This window comes from Zootoca vivipara, chromosome 7 (assembly GCF_963506605.1).
Source record: "Zootoca vivipara chromosome 7, rZooViv1.1, whole genome shotgun sequence".
Classification (NCBI taxonomy): domain Eukaryota; kingdom Metazoa; phylum Chordata; class Lepidosauria; order Squamata; family Lacertidae; genus Zootoca; species Zootoca vivipara.
In genome coordinates, this window is record NC_083282.1 from 26,435,647 (window position 1) to 26,455,520 (window position 19,874).

At 42.3% G+C, this 19,874-nt stretch overlaps 1 protein-coding gene across 1 annotated transcript in view; it reads left to right on the plus strand.

The window, feature by feature from the left end:
- COL24A1 (collagen type XXIV alpha 1 chain) overlaps positions 1 to 19,874 on the plus strand; it is a 161,600-nt gene that overhangs the window by 81,792 nt on the left and 59,934 nt on the right. The window contains exons 25-27 of the mRNA XM_035123684.2: positions 14,762 to 14,815; positions 18,699 to 18,752; positions 19,510 to 19,563. Coding sequence (XP_034979575.2) covers positions 14,762 to 14,815; positions 18,699 to 18,752; positions 19,510 to 19,563 — 162 coding nt within the window. The remainder of the gene's footprint in view (positions 1 to 14,761; positions 14,816 to 18,698; positions 18,753 to 19,509; positions 19,564 to 19,874) is intronic.

Below are 19,874 nucleotides of genomic sequence, written 5' to 3' on the forward strand. Positions count from 1 at the left end.
GTTGTAGACATGCTTTAATTCACCTTTATGGTGTCCATAAACAATACCAGTTTTCTTGTTCCCAACAACCACTACCGGGGGCCCTCAGATCCCCATGAAGTTTGAAAGGAACCAGGGCCGTCTTACCTGTAGGCGCTAGGGGTGCGGGGCACCTGGGTGCTGGACTCTCAGGGGCGCCAGGCTGAGAGTTCAGGGCCCGAGAGTTGAGTCCAGGGAAGAGCCCGTCTGTTGGTTGGAGAGCCGTGATGGGCTCTTCTGCTGCGGGCGGCTCTGCGCCGTGAGTTCAGGGGTGCCCGAGCCAGCGAGATGCTGAGGCAGCCGACCGGTTCCGCCCTCTTGCGTGCCTTGGGCTGGGCAACCTGAGGCGTGCGTGCAGGGTGGATCTTTGCACCCCGGCACCGCATATGCTTAAGACAGCCCTGAAAGGAACACAAAACAGAATAATTAGTACTGACCATGAGTAATGTGCCTCTGCTCCACTGAGGGGAAGGAGCTTGTATTTCTCTGGTGACACAAAAAGAAAACAAAAGAAAGAAAGAAAGTCTTGATTAATTTACGATTGGGTGTGTATGTTGATTATAGATGCTATTCTGCATTAGCTTTGGTATTGGCTTTTGGAAATAATTGCTACTCAAGATGAATATCATTATTTGCTCACATTCACTCTATTTCTTCCTTTGTCCACCATGGTGGGCTCTACTGATATAACTCAGAGAAAAGCGAAATCAAACAAATGGGCGCTAGACATGCACAGAGTTCCAGCTAAACCAAGCTTCTTGATAACAGTGTGGAGATGTACCTTCAAGTGTGGTGCAAAGTAATTACTTTAAAACAAAAAACAAAAAAACCTTAAGAGCATGGTCATGTGCACATAATGAAGTTTACTGGAATTTGGGGTTTTTTCAAGTTGCCGTTGGTGCTTATGTTTTTCCATAAATAATATTTAGGGCAATGCCTATATTTCATATACAATAAAGAGGAGATCGAGTTATAAACTCCGAAAATATTAACACAAGACACTACTAAACATGTTCATCTGCTGGGGCACAAATTTTGCAATGGAGCTAATAAAATATGAAGAAAAGTATTTTAGATGGCATGTCTTGCAATACTTTGAAACAGATGTTGGAGAATATCACCACAAGTGAAATAAATTTTGGAATAGTGGTTACACACACACATACACACACACACACACACACACACTTTATCGTTTCATTCTTCAAAATACTGGCAGACATTCATCCCTGCTTCTTGTAAAGACATAGGTAAATATTATTGCCCCTCATTTTACAAATCAAGAATCTGAGGTAGACATTAACCAAGATGAACAGGGGAGGTCCAATCCAAAATACCAGTGTGGCATACTATCTGGAAAGAATTTTGGAGAAATGTTCATGGATTCATTGGTATTCTTTTGTAATAAACTGTATGCCTTGGAATATAAAGCAAAACAGGGTTAAAGTTTAGCATCTGGTCTCAGCCTTTTTATTGAATCCACACTGTAATTAAATTTTACGGATATTTTGTATAGGTAATCCCAAAGTTGTCTCTTGGCCTAGTGGAACTACTGAGCTTTTTTAAAAAAACAAAAAAACAACAGCTGTCTCTGTGTTGGATCTCACTCAGTTTGTGGCATTTCGGCATTTCCTTGAGCTATGTTGTGTATCCTGTGTCGGTGACTGAAGTTTCCTGGAGCTTTAAAAATAATTCTATGGTAGTTGTTCACAAGGTTCTTAAACTGTGATTCCATATATGACGCAGGGACAATCTGAGACCCCATCTTCCGGGGCTGCACTCCCATGTGTGTCACACGACCCACGTGAGATCGTGGCCCTGAAAAAGTGCTGGGGAATGGGAGATAGTGGCCAGAAATTGTGCGAGAGCACGGCGCCCAAAATGGCTGCCATGCTCTCGCAAGAAAAAATGGAATCAGGACAGCTGAGGCATATGTGATTCATGTGCATGAACTGATTGACTGAGCTATCTCCCAGGTTCTGATGACAAGATGAATCTTGCTAAAATTTGAGAATTTTTCAACAGAATTGAATGTGAAAGTAGAACTGAATGAATTGTTTAGTTGAGTCTTAAATGTTTGCGCTCTGACCCAGGTGGCGCTGTGGGTTAAACCACAGAGTCTAGGGCTTGCTGATCAGAAGGTCGGCGGTTCGAATCCCTGCGACGAGGTGAGCTCCCGTTGCTCGGTCCCAGCTCCTGCCCACCTAGCAGTTCGAAAGCACATCAAAGTGCAAGTAGATAAATAGGGACCGCTCTGGCGGGAAGGTAAACGGCGTTTCCGTGTGCTGCTCTGGTTCGCCAGAAGCAGCTTTGTCATGCTGGCCACATGACCCGGAAGCTGTCTGCGGACAAACGCCGGCTCCATCAGCCTATAGAGCGAGATGAGCGTCGCAACCCCTGAGTCGGACACGACTGGACCTGATGGTCATGGGCCCCTTTACCTTTACTGGAGACAAAATATTAGTCGTCCCCTTAGGAACACATAGAAACTAATACAGAATATTAGAACAGTGGTCTGAAGGATGAAATACTCAAGAGAGAGAAAGGGATAACTCACGTTAAAATAGAATCCCACGTTATTTGCCTCCAAACCACATACAGTGGAACCTCGGTTTACGAACACAATTGGTTCCAGAAGTCTGTTCATAAACCGAAGTGTTCGTAAACCGAAGTGAACTTTCCCATTGAAAGTAATGGGAAGTTGATTAATCCGTTCTAGACGAGGAAAAACACCCCCTAGAACGGATTAACCGCTTTGCTCCGATGCCTTCCGGAGGCCGGGGAGCGTTTCCGCGACTGGGCTGTGCAGCCGCGAAAGCAGTCCCCGGCTACCGGAAGCGGTCCCGCGGCCTCCGCAAAGGCCGCAAAAGCGGTCCCCGGCCTCCGCAAAGGCATCGGAGTGAAGTCCCAGCTCCGATGCCTTCCGGAGGCTGGGGCTTCGCTCTGATGCCTTTGCGGAGGCCGGGGAGCACTTTCGTGACTGCAGCCCAGTCACGGAAACGCTCCCCGGCCTCCGCAAAGGCATCGGAGCGAAGCCCAGCCTCCCTGAAGGTATCCGACGCTCCGATGCCTTTGGGGAGGTTTGGCCTTTGCTCCGATGCCTTCGGGGAGGCCGGGCCTTCACTGCGGGCCTCTAGGAGGCATCGGAGCGAAGGCCCGGCCTCCCCGAAGGCATCGGACGCTCAGTAGACCTCCGGCACCTCGGTTTACTAATTTCCGGGTTAGGATAGTTCGTAAACCGAAAGTTCGTAAACCGAGGTGTTCGTAAACCGAGGTACCACTGTATATATTTGTGTAACCTTTGCCCACTACTTTACAAATGAGTATTATGTACAGAAGCGGCCTTAATTCCCTCTAAAAATATTATCGATATTGCATACAACATATGTCAAATGTATTGTTTGTTTGGTTTCTTTTCAAGAAACAAAGCTGTATTTACACAATCAAATATATAACCAGACGTATATTTATTGTAAAAACTCATCTTGCAACTTTACTTCATTGGAAATGATCAAATAAATAAACAGCACATTTGGCCTATATGATGCAGTAGCCAAAAAAGAAAAATGCTTTTAAAAAACAATCGTAGTGAACTATGGTGAGTTGTGTACACAACACCTAATTGTAAATGTTGCAATTACTGCATTTAAGGAATATTTTTGAGGTAGATGATAACATTGAATAGTAATGGAAAGAACTTTTTGGCTTTGGTTCAGTATTACCATAAGTGCATAAACTTGACAAATCCATGGAGCTGAACAACTGAGCCTCCCTATTCCGTTTACAGCTCTCCTGGCCAAATTCTGTACCAGGCGCGCAGCTTCCAGACCAAGGGTAGACTGAAATAGTATATATGGATTTTGAAATCCTTTCTTGGCTTTTATCAGTGATGTATGCATGAATGTGGATGGTATCTATAGTCCCACTGATAGATGATAGGAATAGCATTAAATGTGTGCACAGTTTACCTCTCTCTGGCTTTTCCAGAGTGGAAGGGCATCAAGGAAGCTTTATAAAATGGGTGTCTGATGTGCTGAAAATCATGAAACTTTTGAAGCAGCAGATAAAAGTTGTGGAAAATTCTGCAGGAATAATGGGAATGCCTTGCTATAATAGGATTTTAACAGGCACAGCTGGCCATAGTTCTTTCATATGTGGAGGCTATGCATGTAAGTTGTCTTTGCCACAGTTATTGCTTACAATGAGTCTGCAGACACTTCCAAGCAAGCCAGTATATTGGTTTCCCCCCCCCCCCTTCATTGTTGTTGTGAGCCTTGGAATGCAACAGGCTTTTTTTATATGAGGGGAAGCTAATTTGTTTAAGATCCTTATTAGATCCATGACTTTGACAGAATAGAATTTAATACCTGAAGTCGAATTCTGCAGCTTTCCCTGGCTGGTAAGATTAGCCACCTCTTACAGAATCAGCAGATTCCTTTAGACAGCATTTGATTAATTTAATGAGAACTAAAAGAGTTCAGCCAGAGCAGATTTACAATGCTGATGAGACAAAGTGTTTTTTTGGGTTGGTTTTTTTTTTTAAGCGATGCCAAGAAAAACATTGGCTTCAGCTACTGAGAAAATTGCCCCTGGATTAGAGGGAGAAAAGTCTCAACTGTGCTGGCATGCACAGTTGAGTTCCAGATTTTTAAATTACTAGCTGGCAAAACTTTGAAACCACATTGTATTATGCGCAGACACATGTAACCTGTCTTGTCTATCGCTGAGCATAATCCACTGCATGAATGGCTTTAGACGTTTGAAAAAGATGATTGAAAGATTACATTCTTTCACACATGAAAACTAATGTGATCTACAAAAGCGTTATGTTTCTTGGCTGCCATTATTACTTGGAAACATTATAACTCATTGCCAAGGGGCGGAGGGAACACCCTCTGAATATTTTATTAACATGGATGTGGGTCTCTCGTAGAGAAGCCCAATATAAAATTCAGTCTGCAGACAGTCAGACCAAGATAGAAAATGTCTTGGCACATTGAGCAGACCAAAGGACCATAAAGTGCAAGAATGTTGAGCTGTTGTCAGAAGGGCAAATAAGAATGTCATATGAGCATATGAAGCTTCCTATTGGTCTATCCAGCCCAGTACTGCCTGTTCTGATTTGCTCTTTCAGGCCTCAAGCAGTGGCCCTTGCTAACCCAGTGAGTTCTTTAAACTGGAGATAAAACCCAGGATCAACCCTGGAATCTTTTGCATTCAAAGCATGTGGTCCAGTGTTATAGTATGGGATACCACCAAACAAATGCCTGCAAACTGTATTTAAATACATAAATCTGTTGGTAGACAGGTATTCATTACAAGTATATGCATTCTGTTCTAGCAACAAACACACAGAGGGTAACTAAAACAATGTACAGGAGTTCTGCTAGAAATGATATGCCTGGTTGAGCTATAACAGGCTCACGTTTAAGAAAAGGCATGGCCAATATTTTTTTTATAGACCTGCTTGCTTGGAAGCTTTGCACTTAACTGCCTCATTGCTAAACTTGTTTTAGGCCTTGAGGATACCCAATTTATCTAGGAGAGAAAATCATAATTGCCTATGCCCAAAATTAAAAGGAAAATTGAAATTGCTTTAAATGATTGAGGACTTGAAGATGCTGAGTAGAACAAATTCTTCGAACTTTGTAGAAATGCCTCAGGTTTGGAGATAAGGAGCCAAGAAATAGAAGGCAAAGCAATAAATCTGCAATATGATTGCAGAAGAACTGGACTGCTATTGTTTCATTAGCACAAGATATAACTATCTAAGCCAGTTTTCAAAATTAACATCTGTATTGCAAGAGTGTGGGTTTGTAGCATCACATGGCTCATAAGTCTCTGAGCCATGCATTCCAAGGTAACTCACAACATGAAAAAAGAATTGCAACAAAACACATAGGTGCAGTTCAAATGTGCGGCCTTGTGATTGAGCACATACCCGTCTGTTTGCATCATCTGGAGGAGGAGACAGGAAGCATCTGTTTCCTGGTTTAAGCTAACCACAGTTTGTTATGTCTGGACCGGGATCTGTGGTTAGTTTAAACTACAGTTTATTCGAACTAGCCAGGACCATAGACCACAGTGTATCTTTATTTGTTTAAGGAAACAGGTTAAACCCAGTTACAGGTAGGTAGCCGTGTTGGTCTGAGTCGAAGCAAAATAAAAAAATTCCTTCAGTAGCACCTTAAAGACCAACTAAGTTTATATCTAAGTTTGTATCTGAAGAAGTGTGCATGCACACGAAAGCTCATACCAAAATATAAACTTAGTTGGTCTTTAAGGTGCTACTGAAGGTTAAACCCAGAAGCAGATGCTGGTGACGTCTGCCAGAGAAATGGGGTGATTGCTTGACCTAAAACTTGATCCGGTCCATTTGTTATATTTCAGTGTTCCGTCCAAATGACATTACATCAGAAACAGGCCTCAACAAATTAAATTTACAATTAAAGCAGCAGGAGCAAATCCAATTTAAAACAGAAGGCTTTTTAATTTTTTTAATCTCATTAAATGGCTGGAAAAGCAACAGCATTTTTAGCTGACCTTTAAATGCCATCAAAGAGCATGCTACTGGCGCGGACAGGAGAAAGGCGTTCCTTAGACTTGGAACAACTAAGTAGGCCTTGCCTTCACCATCACCTCACCTCAGAACACCAATAACGAACGGGGCATGTTTGGATGAGAACCGACAGTCCTTCAGGTGCCCTAAGCCCAGACCATTTAAGATTCATAGGTAAAAATCAGCACTTTGATCCGTGCCCGAAAAGTAAGTGGTAGTCTGTGATGATTTTTTTTTCAATACTGAAGGTGGCAGAAGAAACTTGAGAAAATGACACTGAGGGAATTGAGCCTAGAGAGCTATATAATTTCTGTGTATTAAGTGCCCTGTGTTGATTCCTATGGTTGCTCCAGAAATTCAACCACTCCTGACTTGGAGTGCCTTTCAGGGCTCTTAAAACACTTCCTTGCGGGAGAGGCAAGCTTTTATGAACTCCCCTGAGCAATGCACGACCTTATTTGGATCAGAGCAATAGCTGGATTAGAGATGGGTGCATTGCTTCCACCCACCCACCCTTGCTTGTCCCTGCCAGCCCCCAAAGCACCCTTTCCTTCTTTTTCCTTCCCTTCCCTTCCCTTCCCTTCCCGGGATTGTGGCAGCAACAGCAGAAAAGGGAACAAAGAAGTTATTTTTCCTTCCTCGTCCCAGCTCTCAACTATTGCTACTGCCAAACAAGAACGAAACAAACCAGTAACCCCCAACCCCAAAAAACTTAGTTGTTTGTGTTTGGGGTGACTTGAACCATATTTTCATTTGCTTAGGTTGGTTCTGAAACGAAATGAGAATTTCTTGCTTGAGAATCCTTGGCTGATCCTATATTATTTCAAATGCACATTTGAAATGTGGACGCCGTGTGGTTCATCTTGCAAAATGTATTTAACCCAGTGGTGGGTTAACGACACAGGTTTTTACCCTGACTCATGAACCTTTGATTTGCTACCAGGTTAAGATTTCACAAGTCGGAAAATGTTAACACAACCGTCAACCCGACTCAGTTCTTTGGAACCTTTAGAAGGAAAACACACCTTTATAATCATATTCCCAACATGAGTGAGTTTCTGTGGATCCTGGTGCGCCTGGCATAACATTCTTAGTACTTCAGCTAAGTGGCAGGAAATTGAGTTTGAAATATGAAGGTGAGGCATCAACCCAAGGACCACACACAAAAATTCCGGCTTGTCAGTCTGATGGAGTGAAGCAGCCCTTACTCTGTGAATTGAGTACTGTATTGGGTTTGGTTATAACTTAGTGCCAAATGAACTATGGTTTTGTTAGGTCTGGAAAACTCTACAATCTTAAGATGACATGCTTGTGGCAAATAGCTGCTTTACACAGAAGTACGGCCTGTAGTTTGCTTACTCTCTAGAAATTCTGTATATGACTCCTACCTTAATGGGGTTTGTTGGGGTGGGGACTCGCATGCATGTGCATTTGGGGGTATTTAAATTTAAGCAGCCCAATGAGGACTGAGCATGATCAGTAGCCATGGAATGTACCGTGGGATGTTGGAAAAGGAAAAATGGAATGGGGCGACAGGATGAGATGATTGGAATGCCCTTCTTGGAGAGAATGGGTGCCTGGAACTCTGAATAGGAAGAAAGATATACTGTACTGCAATATTTTGTTACAGGCCTCACTTGTAGTTTTATAGGTAGCGATTACAAAAGACTGCAGCTCTTCTTTGAAGTTGCTCCTCTTTTAAAAACAATAGGCTGGACAACAGATAAGGAGACTCAAATTATATCCAAATAGTACTGTACTTTACTGTACTGCTGTGAGTTTTTATCCATATAGAGAAATCACGGTACATACCAGTACCTGTAATCACCTGTGAAACATCAGTTTCAACAACAACAACAACAAATTAAAGTTCCTATAAATGAACAGTTGTTCCTGATTCATTGATCCATCTGGAATGATGAAACACACTAGTCTCTCCAGGATAGTTATGTGTTGCAATTCTTCAAATTTGATAGATCTCCTTTTATAGGAAAATTACGTCTTGTGCTTCAGTATACAGAACAAGCTGTCTGAAATACTTTTATAACTCCGCTGCCTCAAGAAAATCTGTGTTTCTTTTTCTTTTACCAAAAAAAGAAAAGAAAAAAGTGATCAGGGTTCTGTTACATATGTCCTTAATTCCATGCTAGTCGTTTTCCCTGGAATTACCATCTGTCCACTTAACTTTTTGCAGAGGATCCATGCAATGTCAAATTGTTGCAGTCTGTTTTGTGCAGGGGTCCCCAGACTTACCGCGCGGCGGGCCGGTGCCCGCCGCGCCGACCGCGCGGTGGGCCGGAGGGCAGGGGAGTGCGCGCGCAGCGGGCCGGAGGGCGGGGGAGTGCGCGCCCATGCGCATGCGCACACGCACACGGGCGGGGAAAAAATCGCCGAAAATCGCTTGTGCGCATGCGTATGGGCCTCCCCCGACCCGGAAGTGCACCAGAAATGACCTCTTCCGGGTAGGGAGAGGCCCATATGCATGCGCACAAAGGATTTTCGGCGATTTTTGGCCGATTTTTTAGATCGTCGCTGCGCCGCGCGCCGTGAGAGCGGGCGGCGGCAGCGGGCGGCGGGGGTCATCGCGGGCCGGATTGGAAGGCCGATTGGGCCACATCCGGCCCGGGGGCCGTAGTTTGGGGACCCCTGGTTTTGTGTGTTGTCCCCCCTCCAGGCCTGATCTGTGGTGATCCCCACCCCTCCCCACATTTTAGCAATAAAACACTGTCCAGTGTGGACAGGCAAAGTACTATCAAGGCTTTTTGTGGCCCCTGTGTGTTTAATTAAAGTTTCTTACTTGCAGATCCAGTCCATTTAATTGCTTCCTGTTGATCATGGTTTGTCATAATTGTATGCCGCCTTTACAACAAGAAGAACAGCGATACATCTTAGTTGGGGGATTAGTGATTAATAGGTTTACTCGATATATCATAATTTCATTATTTATATCCCACTCATCTGGCTGGGTTCCCCCAGCCACTCTGAGCAGCTTACAACATATCTTAAAACATAATAATAACAATAACAATAATAATAATATTTATACCCTGCCCATCTGGCCGAGTCTCCCCAGCCACTCTAGGCGGCTCCCAATCGAATATTAAAACAATACAGCACCTTAAAATCCTTAAAAACTTCCCTAAACAGGGCTGTTTAGCCCTGATGGCCCCAACATTGCTTTGTATTCATGCTGTGGGGTAATGGAAGGGTTTACCTTCTCATATATATATTTTTCTTTTTTATATAGTGAAACATTGACATAAAAATGGAAAGAAAACCAATAATTAAAGCTCCTCACCCTTGCAGGAGCAGAAACCAACAATGATGCCATTAGCAGGCTGATGATTAGTAATCCCCAGCTGTAATAAACATAAATAAGGAAGGAAAAAGCTGAATCGGGAAACTATTAATTGACTTTGTGTAGGACCTTTGCCCAACAAGCTGTGATTGTAAGTAGAAGAAGAGTTTCGATTTGATATCCCGCTTTATCACTGCCCGAAGGAGTCTCAAAGCGGCTAACAATCTCCTTTCCCTTCCTCTCCCACAACAAACACTCTGTGTGGTGGGTGGGGCTGAGAGACTTCAGAGAAGTGTGACTAGCCCAAGGTCACCCAGCAGCTGCATGTGGAAGAGCGGAGACGCGAACCAGGTTCCCCAGATTATGAGTCTACCGCTCTTAACCACTACACTACACCACCGCTCTTAACCACACACTATAAGTAAGCATTATAGAAAAATGTTGGCCATAGGGAAGGGCATTTCGGGGTAACGTGGCAGTTCTCTCTCTGGCTGTATGGACTCCCTGATTTAATTCCACTTCCAGCTAGTTACAGAAAAGTAATGCATCAGCAACGCTAAGGCTTGTTTGGATGCAACATTAGCACAGCAAGATAATGCAATTGAAATGCAGGCTTTATTAATTTGGGGGTGCAATAGCTAACTACCAGTATGGCTTTCCACCAAAGAGGCAACACTATCCACCTGCTAGTTCCTAACTCTTCCTATTCTTGGTGCTCCACCACTCCACCCCTTAAACTCCCTGAACTTGAGGTATTTTGTGCCTGTAGGCATTTCCTTCCATTGCTCTCTTGTTGGAAGCAACTGTATGTGAAAAGTGCACTTTTCAAAAACATATCATGCCAGAAAGGAAGGCACAAACTTCAGCCAATGAATCAGCTTTCTCAAATGAGAAGTGTGCATAGCAGTAGTGGGGAAATGATAAGATAAATGTAGATGAGGTAATTGTTTTGAGCATCTGGAATCCCTTCAGAAAACTGGTAGAAATTCTGCGTTGGAGGTACAGGAAGAAGTAATGTGTATATAAATATACGTGATAAGTAACTGCTTGTGCAGGGAATTCATGGAGCTACCTAGTTATAATCTTCTTTCTAAAAGGGTCTACTGAAGCATGATTATCGTTGCTATTACATGCTCAAGTGTCCCCCCCCCCACTAAGCATGCAGCATGTTTCCAATTATTTTTACTGTAGTCCAACTTTTTAACACACAGCAGATGCCCTGGCAGAAGCCTTGCCTGACTTAAGCATGTGTTAGATGTGGGATCTACCCTCTGATTAATTTTCCAGAAGAACGCATGTGTCAAGGAGGCTTCTAAAAAGTCATCTTTGCCGTTAGAGAGAGAGACAAACAGAAACCACGGCACAATATTTTCTGTACTTGTTTTAAAAGCGCCTTCCACTTCAGTTTAAGATTGTCCATGTATGCTGTTTAGGGAACTGGAGGGTGTGACATTTTCTTTAGTACGATATCGCACAGAAAACCAGTTGTTTCAGGGGACAGTGACTTTACCAGCACCCAGCAGCTTCTGGTTCTCACCCTGTGCTTAAATTGTGATAGCCTTTGGGAGTGCTGAAATGATCCCTTTTATCGTTAGGTAGCCCATTGTTTCTGACTCAGATGCTGGCTTGTATATTTTTGTGTTCAAATCCTACAGTTTTGCTTTTTTGTGCTTGTTATTTCTCAGCTTTGTTCTGGCTCTCTGATCCCCTCTGTGCTCCAGTCTTGATTATATTAAAAAACCTAATTTCTAGTTTCAAACCTGTTGTTGTTTAGTCGTTTAGTCATGTCTGACTCTTCGTGACCCCATGGACCAAAGCACGCCAGGCACTCCTGTCTTCCACTGCCTCCCACAGTTTGGTCAAACACATGTTCGTAGCTTTGAGAACACTGTCCAACCATCTCGTCCTCTGTCGTCCCCTTCTCCTAGTGCCCTCCAACTTTCCCAACATCAGGGTCTTTTCCAGGGAGTCTTCTCTTCTCATGAGGTGGCCAAAGAATTGGAGCCTCAGCTTCACAATCTGTCCTTCCAGTGAACACTCGGGGCTGATTTCCTTCAGAATTGATAGGTTTGATCTTCTTGCAGTCCATGGGACTCTCAAGAGTCTCCTCCAGCACCATAATTCAAAAGCATCAATTCTTTGGCGATCAGTCTTCTTTATGGTCCAGCTCTCACTTCCATACATCACTACTGGGAAAACCATAGCTTTAACTATACGGACCTTTGTCAGCAAGGTGATGTCTCTGCTTTTTAAGATGCTGTCCAAATTTGTCATTGCTTTTCTCCCAAGAAGCAGGCATCTTTTAATTTCATAACTGCTGTTACCATCTGCAGTGATCAAGGAGCCCAAGAAAGTAAAATCTCTCACTGCCTCAATTTCTTCCCCTTTTATTTGCCAGGAGGTGATGGGATCAGTGGCCATGATCTTGGTTTTTTTTATGTTGAGCTTCAGACCATATTTTGTGCTCTCCTCTTTCACCCTCATTAAAAGGTTCTTTAATTCCTCCTCACTTTCTGCCATCAAGGTTATGTCATCTGCATATCTGAGGTTGTTGATATTTCTTCCGGCAATCTTAATTCCGGTTTGGGATTCATCTAGTCCAGCCTTTCGCATGATGAATTCTGCATATAAGTTAAATAAGCAGGGAGACAATATCCAACCTTGTCGTACTCCTTTCCCAATTTTGAACCAATCAGTTGTTCCATATCCAGTTCTAACTGTAGCTTCTTGTCCCACATAGAGATTTCTCAGGAGACAGATGAGGTGATTAGGCACTCCCATTTCAAATCTACCTGATCTGAATCTCTGCTTGTCCTGGATGGGGTTTCATTAGGATATTTTGTCAACTGCCTTTTAATTAGACATTTTCCGGATACATTTCATTCTGAACTTTTTAATTCCTCCCCCCCCCCCCAAGTTTAATCTATAGCTTGTCACTTGCCCTGGGGGCTGGACCATGCCAGTCAGTCTCTGGCACTCATGGGCCTTGGGAATATTTTCTCAAGCAGAGGAAAAACAACTTGGCTTTTAGCCTTTATAAATATAGAGTGCATAATGCAGTACCAATCTCCAACTTCTCCACTATGGAAGAAAGAAGAAAAAAACCACCCTCTAATTAAAATGTTCTCAGGAAAACATCTGAGAGTAGCACTTTTTAGAAGTCCAGATGATCAATAAAAAGATTAGGCTTGCTGCACGTGTTAAGATGGATGTGAAAATATACCCCAATTGGTTTTGTGATGTCTATTAAATGGGCATTAAATGTGCTGAGGAAGGATGGTGCTGCAGGCTTTTATGCCTCCCTGGTTGCCAGGGCATGTGTGCAACCAATGCCTTTTCAGCCTGCAAGGCACCCCCCTCCCCAGAAGAGGCCATTCATTGGCCAATTTGAAATGCAGCAGCTGGTGGAAACTCAACGCTAGCTACTCAAGCGGCCAATGAGAATTCCCTCTGTGGCCGCCTGGCTATGTGCATTCCTTTCTCACTGCCCGGGGATGGCGACTGAGTTCGAGGGTCCGCAACAACCCAGAGGAAGGTGATCACCCAAGCAATGGTGCCCACCTGAGAGGTTACAGAACTGAGTTCCAGTGAGTTCCGGCTGAAAAAAGCCCTGCATATCAGTCTGCTACATTGCACTTCTAATACCTTGTTTAAATCTTTTAAAGATTGTCAGCTTCTGTTAGCGGTATTTGTGATCCCGGGCTCTTAGAGCTGTTCCATCAAACACCAATTTTAGAAGCTTTTAGAAAGACTCGATGTTTCCAATAATACTTGCTTTACAATTACAGCATCTTGAGCCTCCTAAAGTTTGTGTACTGCTATTGTTTGAAGTCTCAAAGGTATTTTCCCAGGGAAGAAGGAAAATATTGCAGCTGAGACCATTTATACACAGAAACACATCTTTATTGCAACTACCCTTTTTTCTTGGATGAGACTCCCAGTACCTAAGCAAGAAGCTTCAGAACTTGCACTCGTTTTGCTCTTGTCCTTTCCTTCTGCTCTGAAGATAGCCAGAATTATGACCTCCAGAATACTTATTTGGCGGTTGCTAAACTTCCTCTGTAGAAATATAGCATGCAAACAGTTTATGGGGCAGGCAGAAAGCTCTGTGCTTTTGTTAGCCAAATTAGTCTTGGGTGAGGCTTATAAATAGTTGCCTGTGGTTCATAAGGATTGCCTTAAAGGCACCATGTGAATAAGCTTTTTGTAAAACTTGAGAATCTCTCTCGCTCATATTTTATATGGTTTGAGACATTTGTATTCTCCCCTTTCAAAGTCTTGAGGCACCTTTCAACAAAATAAACAATAATACAATAACAAGAAAGCACAGTTTAAAGTAGTAAACAATCTTTACCCACCAAGCTGAATAATTGTCCAGACTGATTGGAGTTATTAGTTATATTAATATAGTGTTGGCAGCCCTAAGTTCCCCACTCCTAGGCCAGAAAATCGGATAATGTGTGACAGTTCAGCAAAATGAATTTGGGCTAAGCGCCCCCCACCCCCCACAGGGAACACTAATGAGTTCCATGAGCTCGTTTAAAATAAAGATTGGACCCATTCATTGTAGTGTCATTCCAGTGACACACTTGTGATGAATTTATGGCAGCTTGATGGGCTAGGATTAAAGTGATATTAAAACAGCTATGCTATTAGGATTCATGCTCTTCAAATACTAATCTCAAAGTTGAAATGTATACGGATGAAATCACTAGAAGACGTGAGGAAATAATAATTAGCTCCCACTAAACCCCAGTGGACCAAACTCTGTATCTTTGGGTTTAGGGAAAAGCACATACATTGATGATTCCGGTAATTGGCATGAGCTGATGCTCAAATATGAAGATATGAAATCAGAAACCCATCTACTTTTGTTTTCCCTGTAGGGTCCCATCGGCTTACCTGGTGAAACTGGATCATCTGGAGGACCCGGCGAGAAGGTGTATAATGAGATGCTAGTACTGATAATGTAATAATCACTCTGGCACACGTAATGTTGCAAATACAGTAAAATTGCAAAAGCTGCATGTGAGGGTTTTGATCTTGGTTAATCTTGCCAAACTTGCCAAGATGATGAAGACCTGTGCTTGGACCTCCCACCTCTTTATCTTTTTCACTAAAATCAGCTGCTGCCTCCTCCCAGTATGGAGAATAGGAGTTCCCCCTGTGCCATTTCCCCAATTATAAAGAACCCTTCCCCTGGAGCAGTTAGTTTTCTGAGCGGAACTCCTAAAGGAGTTAGGGGAAGCTCACATTTATTTGAAAGGTTTCCTTAATGGGGCAAATAGCACCTTTGAGAGTTGACTTTCATCAAAAAAGTGTATGAGGGAGGATGGGTTTCGGAGGGCCCTGTGTGACCCCAATTGAGATTACAATTTATCACCAAGCTCAAAACCATGGAGGGACCTGGTTTGAACAGAGATATCGGATTCTTATCTCATTATACATGATAAGTGATCTTCAGCCATCTCAACCCTTGCTTTTTCATGCAAAACCATTTGCAGTCGTTTTCGGTCATCAACAGTTATCAGTCAGTCAATAACCCACTTCCACCACCCTTCTGAGTGATTTCCCCTCCCCATCCCCACCCCTCCCCACCCCTTCTCTACATAAGTGCCTGGGGACTTCTATTTCACTGTATCTGAAGAAGTGCGCATGCACACGAAAGCTCATACCAAAATAAAAACTTAGTTGGTCTTTAAGGTGCTACTGAAGGAATTTTTTTATTTTACTTCGACCCAGACCAACACGGCTACCTACCTGTAACCCAATTGAGATTAAAAGTCTACAGCAGCTGCTAACAATTGAAAAATGGAAATCTACACCCTTGATCTTTGGTGTCTTGTCAAGTTTGGTCCTAAGTTACAAACTAGACACCTTTCGAACATGCGCACATATTAGTGGTGTTTGCCTATGGTGTCTGTTGAATTGTAATGTTGTTGTTGTTGTTATTATTATTATTATTATTATTATTATTATTATTATTATTATTATATTTTATTAAAAAAATTTTATGGTTACAAGAGTATACGTACATTGTCTCAATTTTCAGATTGTGAAGTCCTGTCTGTAGAACCGTCATACTCAATGTGACACTTTAATGTTGTATATAGTATAAGGTTGGGGGAGAAGAGAACTGCATGAAAATAAATTCCTTCAGTAGCACCTTAAAGACCAACTAAGTTTTTATTTTGGTATGAGCTTTTGGTATGGCATCTGATGAAGTGTGCTCATACCAAACTAAAAATTTAGTTGGTCTTTAAGGTGCTACTGAAGGATTTTTTTTTTATTTTGCATGAAAATAAAAGACTGGCAAAGCAAGAAGCTTTATTCCAAGAGCATTTTGAAAGTCTGGGAGATTAATAGCCTTATCTAGTTTTAGAATACACAGTAGGGTTAAGTTACATTTCCGAATGTTCTTATTACTACAGCCCTTTAAGTTTCTGAAGAATTCTTCATTATTCCTTTTCTTAAAATTGAAAACAGGAAACTATTATTTAAATGGATGTCAGGTTTCATTATGCTAGAAACCTAAATATTTTTCAGTGTGATCTAGCATATTTGTTATTTCTACCCTGAAGGGAAAAATTATTTCAGCCAGCTTAATGGCAGGAATTCAAAAGGAAATTCTAGAGAAAGAGAGGGATCCAGCATAGCGCTATGTGGGCAATGTATGCAGGGAACGAGGTTTGCTCACGCAATGGGGCTGCCCCCTATCTCTCCTCCCACCCCTCACCCCCTAAATCAGGGCAGATTTGGGAGGAAGAGGGGAGAAGTCCTGTTGCACAAGTGGACCTTGTTCTGTGCACACAACAACTTAGTGGCATCCCACCCCAAAATTTTATTCTGTGATTGTATTGTATCTGACATGAAAAATGTGAAAAGTCAGTTTTGTTATATGTTAACATCAAAGTAAAATAACTGAAAAATAAACTTATTTCCTCTCTTCAGGATATAACTAAGAGATGGATTTTAATAATGCCAAACAGTATGACACAGTAATTGCAATTGGTTGCCACTTAAGGATAAACTGAAAAGATTATTTTCAGATAAAACGAAAGTTTTGAATCAAGAGAATAAAGTATTGGGGTCATTAATCGGTTTTCAAATGGAAAGAAACCCTTAAGAGGCACTTATCCTTATCACAGCATTTGCTTATTTCTCTGTAACATATCGTTTTACATAGAGTGCTGAAATATTTTTCTCATAAAACTATTTTACACACATGAAAGTATTATTGTAAAGTGTATTTTGATAGTGTAACACTTTTTTTGTCTGTTGTTGATAATTTTATTTTAATACACATTCCATTAGGTCTACACAAAGTGTTTGTATGCCAAAGTTGTTGTTATTATTTAGATTGGTGCATCGCCCTACTATACCTGTACATCTCATGATGCTTCACAACATGGGAGTTTTTCAATACTTGGGGGGCAGTGGTCAGCCAGAAGTATGAAACCATTCCCAAAGACTGAGAGCAGGGTCAGAGGTTTGTTGCCAAGCCAGGGAAATCGGATGATGCAAGGTTATAGTACTTTACTAACCACCCAAGGGCTGTGTTCTTAATTTTGTCCCCCGCCCTTTAATTTCTAAATTAAAATTATGGTTCAACAGCAGCGTACACAGCAACAGAGCTGCAGTGCCCTTGGGGAAATAGGCTTGCTAATGATCCGTATAGTTAAAGCTATGGTTTTCCCAATAGTGATGTATGGAAGTGATACCTGGACCATAAAGAAGGCTGATCGCCGAAGAATGGATACTTCTGAATTATGGAGCTGGAGGAGACTCTTGAGAGTCCCATGGACTGCGAGAAGATCAAACCTATCCATTCTGAAGGAAATCAGCCCTGAGTGCTCACTGGAAGGACAGATCCTGAAGCTGAGGCCCCAATACTTTGGCCACCTCATGAGAAGAGAAGACTCCCTGGAAAAGACCCTGATGCTGGGAAAGATGGAGGGCACAAGGAGAAGGGGATGACAGAGGACGAGTTGGTTGGACAGTGTTCTCGAAGCTACCAACTGAGCAAACCACGGGAGGCAGTGGAAGACAGGAGTGCCTGGCATGCTCTGGTCCATGGGGTCATGTAGAGTCGGAAACAACTAAACAACCAAACAACAACAATGATCCTGGGAACGATGATACATGATAATACGGCATCATTAGCAGGAGCACTTTATGGAAAATATGGCTGCCCCATGATATGTTATCCTTCATAATATTGCCATGTAGATAAATCTGATTGGCGCCTTCTTCCATAAAATCATCACTTCTCTCTTCAAGTAGAGGAAGACAGTTAGTAGGAAAAAGGTCCCTCATCCAAGGCCAAGAAGACAGTTTCCAGTTTGCCTGTTTTGGAGGAGGGAGCCGCAAATTCCTTCTTTACTTCATTGGAAGCAGGCGGAGCTCAGTTTAAGCCAAAAGAAAAGAAAAGAAAAGAAAAGCAGTAGCAGGAAGAGAGCTTCCGCTAGCCAGAAGACCATGCAGGAATAAAGATGTCCCCTCATGGCATCATTTTTCTTCCAGCCAACGAGCAGGTGGTTCTTTCTCCTGGTATTCTGAGCCACACAGGAACCAACTCAGGAATACATTGAGAAACTGAGCACTTCATCTTCAGGATCTATAACTTTTCGTAAGCAAAATTTTCCAGAAAACTAGCCAGGAGTCCAACAACATCTGGAGGGCCATACGTTCTCCACCCTGGCAGAAGAATTATATGACCAAGCCCCATTCTCCCACAACTAACCTTGTATTTTCTCACAGAGAAAGAAAAATGCAATGACAACATATCACAAAGTTTCATTTTTGTTGTTGTTTACCTTTCAGGGAGAGAGGGGTAGTCCGGGCCCAATTGGCCCTCCTGGGGAAAAGGGTATCATGGTAAGTAATTAATGGGAAGCAACTTTATATGCATATTTATGTTATTTGTGGCCTGAACAGTGAGAAATCTAGTACTTAGAAACTTACTGGAAATTTTCTACTTTGGAAAGAACTCTTGCAAGAAAAGCAGTGTTAGTTAATCCTTTTTAAAGAAGCGTTTTAGGACCAAGTCACATGTTAACTTCAAGGTGTTAAAGTCATGATTGCTTGGAGAGGCATTTGTGTGAAATAGCCTCAATTTAATACAAAATGAGAAGCTTTCATATCAAAGAAAATAGTAGACACATGTATTTTTGAAAAAACCAAACCAAACCTGTTGTGGCCTGATTTTTCAAGAAGCAATTTACAACTTGCCACTTTCATTGGGATAGAGTGTGTGTCTGGAGAAAATCGACAGGGCAACACAAGAAGTCTCAGAAATGATAAATTAGCCAGGCATATGAGTAAAAATCTAAAGTATCTGAAGCTCTGGGAAAGCCAACTCTCCTACTTCAAAAATAAGCATCCGGCCAGAGCAATTAGCGATAATTGTTTCTGATAATAGCCATTCTCCTCCCTCGTAAATATTCTCATGTGTTTGTGAAGACCCAAAGGTTAAAGCCTTGAGTCTGTTGGGTATTTCTGACCTGCAGAATGAACATGGTGCTGGTAAGTTTCAAGCAGTCACAGGAGTTGAATTGTGAGCAGTGGGAGAAAACACATGAGAGCATTTCGGTGACTGCCATTCAACCAGACTAACCATTTCCTTCCATTTCAGGGATATCCAGGTCCTCCAGGAGGCTCTGGGGGTATAGGGCCACAAGGATTGCCTGTAAGTGAAACTTATTTTTGTTTGTTGGGTGCAGTGTATCACACATACAAATCACCCCACAATTACATATTAACCCCCCTAGCTTTGTTGGTATACTGTGTATCATTGCAGAAAGCTGATGAAAATTCACCAACTGCAATTGTGGGGTGGGATGCAGACACAGCCAGATAAAACCAGCCATACTATACCACCATAATTAATAATCAGCAAGTGTCAGCTCAGAAGAAGACATTTAAGTGCATGTTTAACAGAAGGGGCTTTGATTTAATAATAATAATAATAATAATAATAATAATAATAATAATAATTTA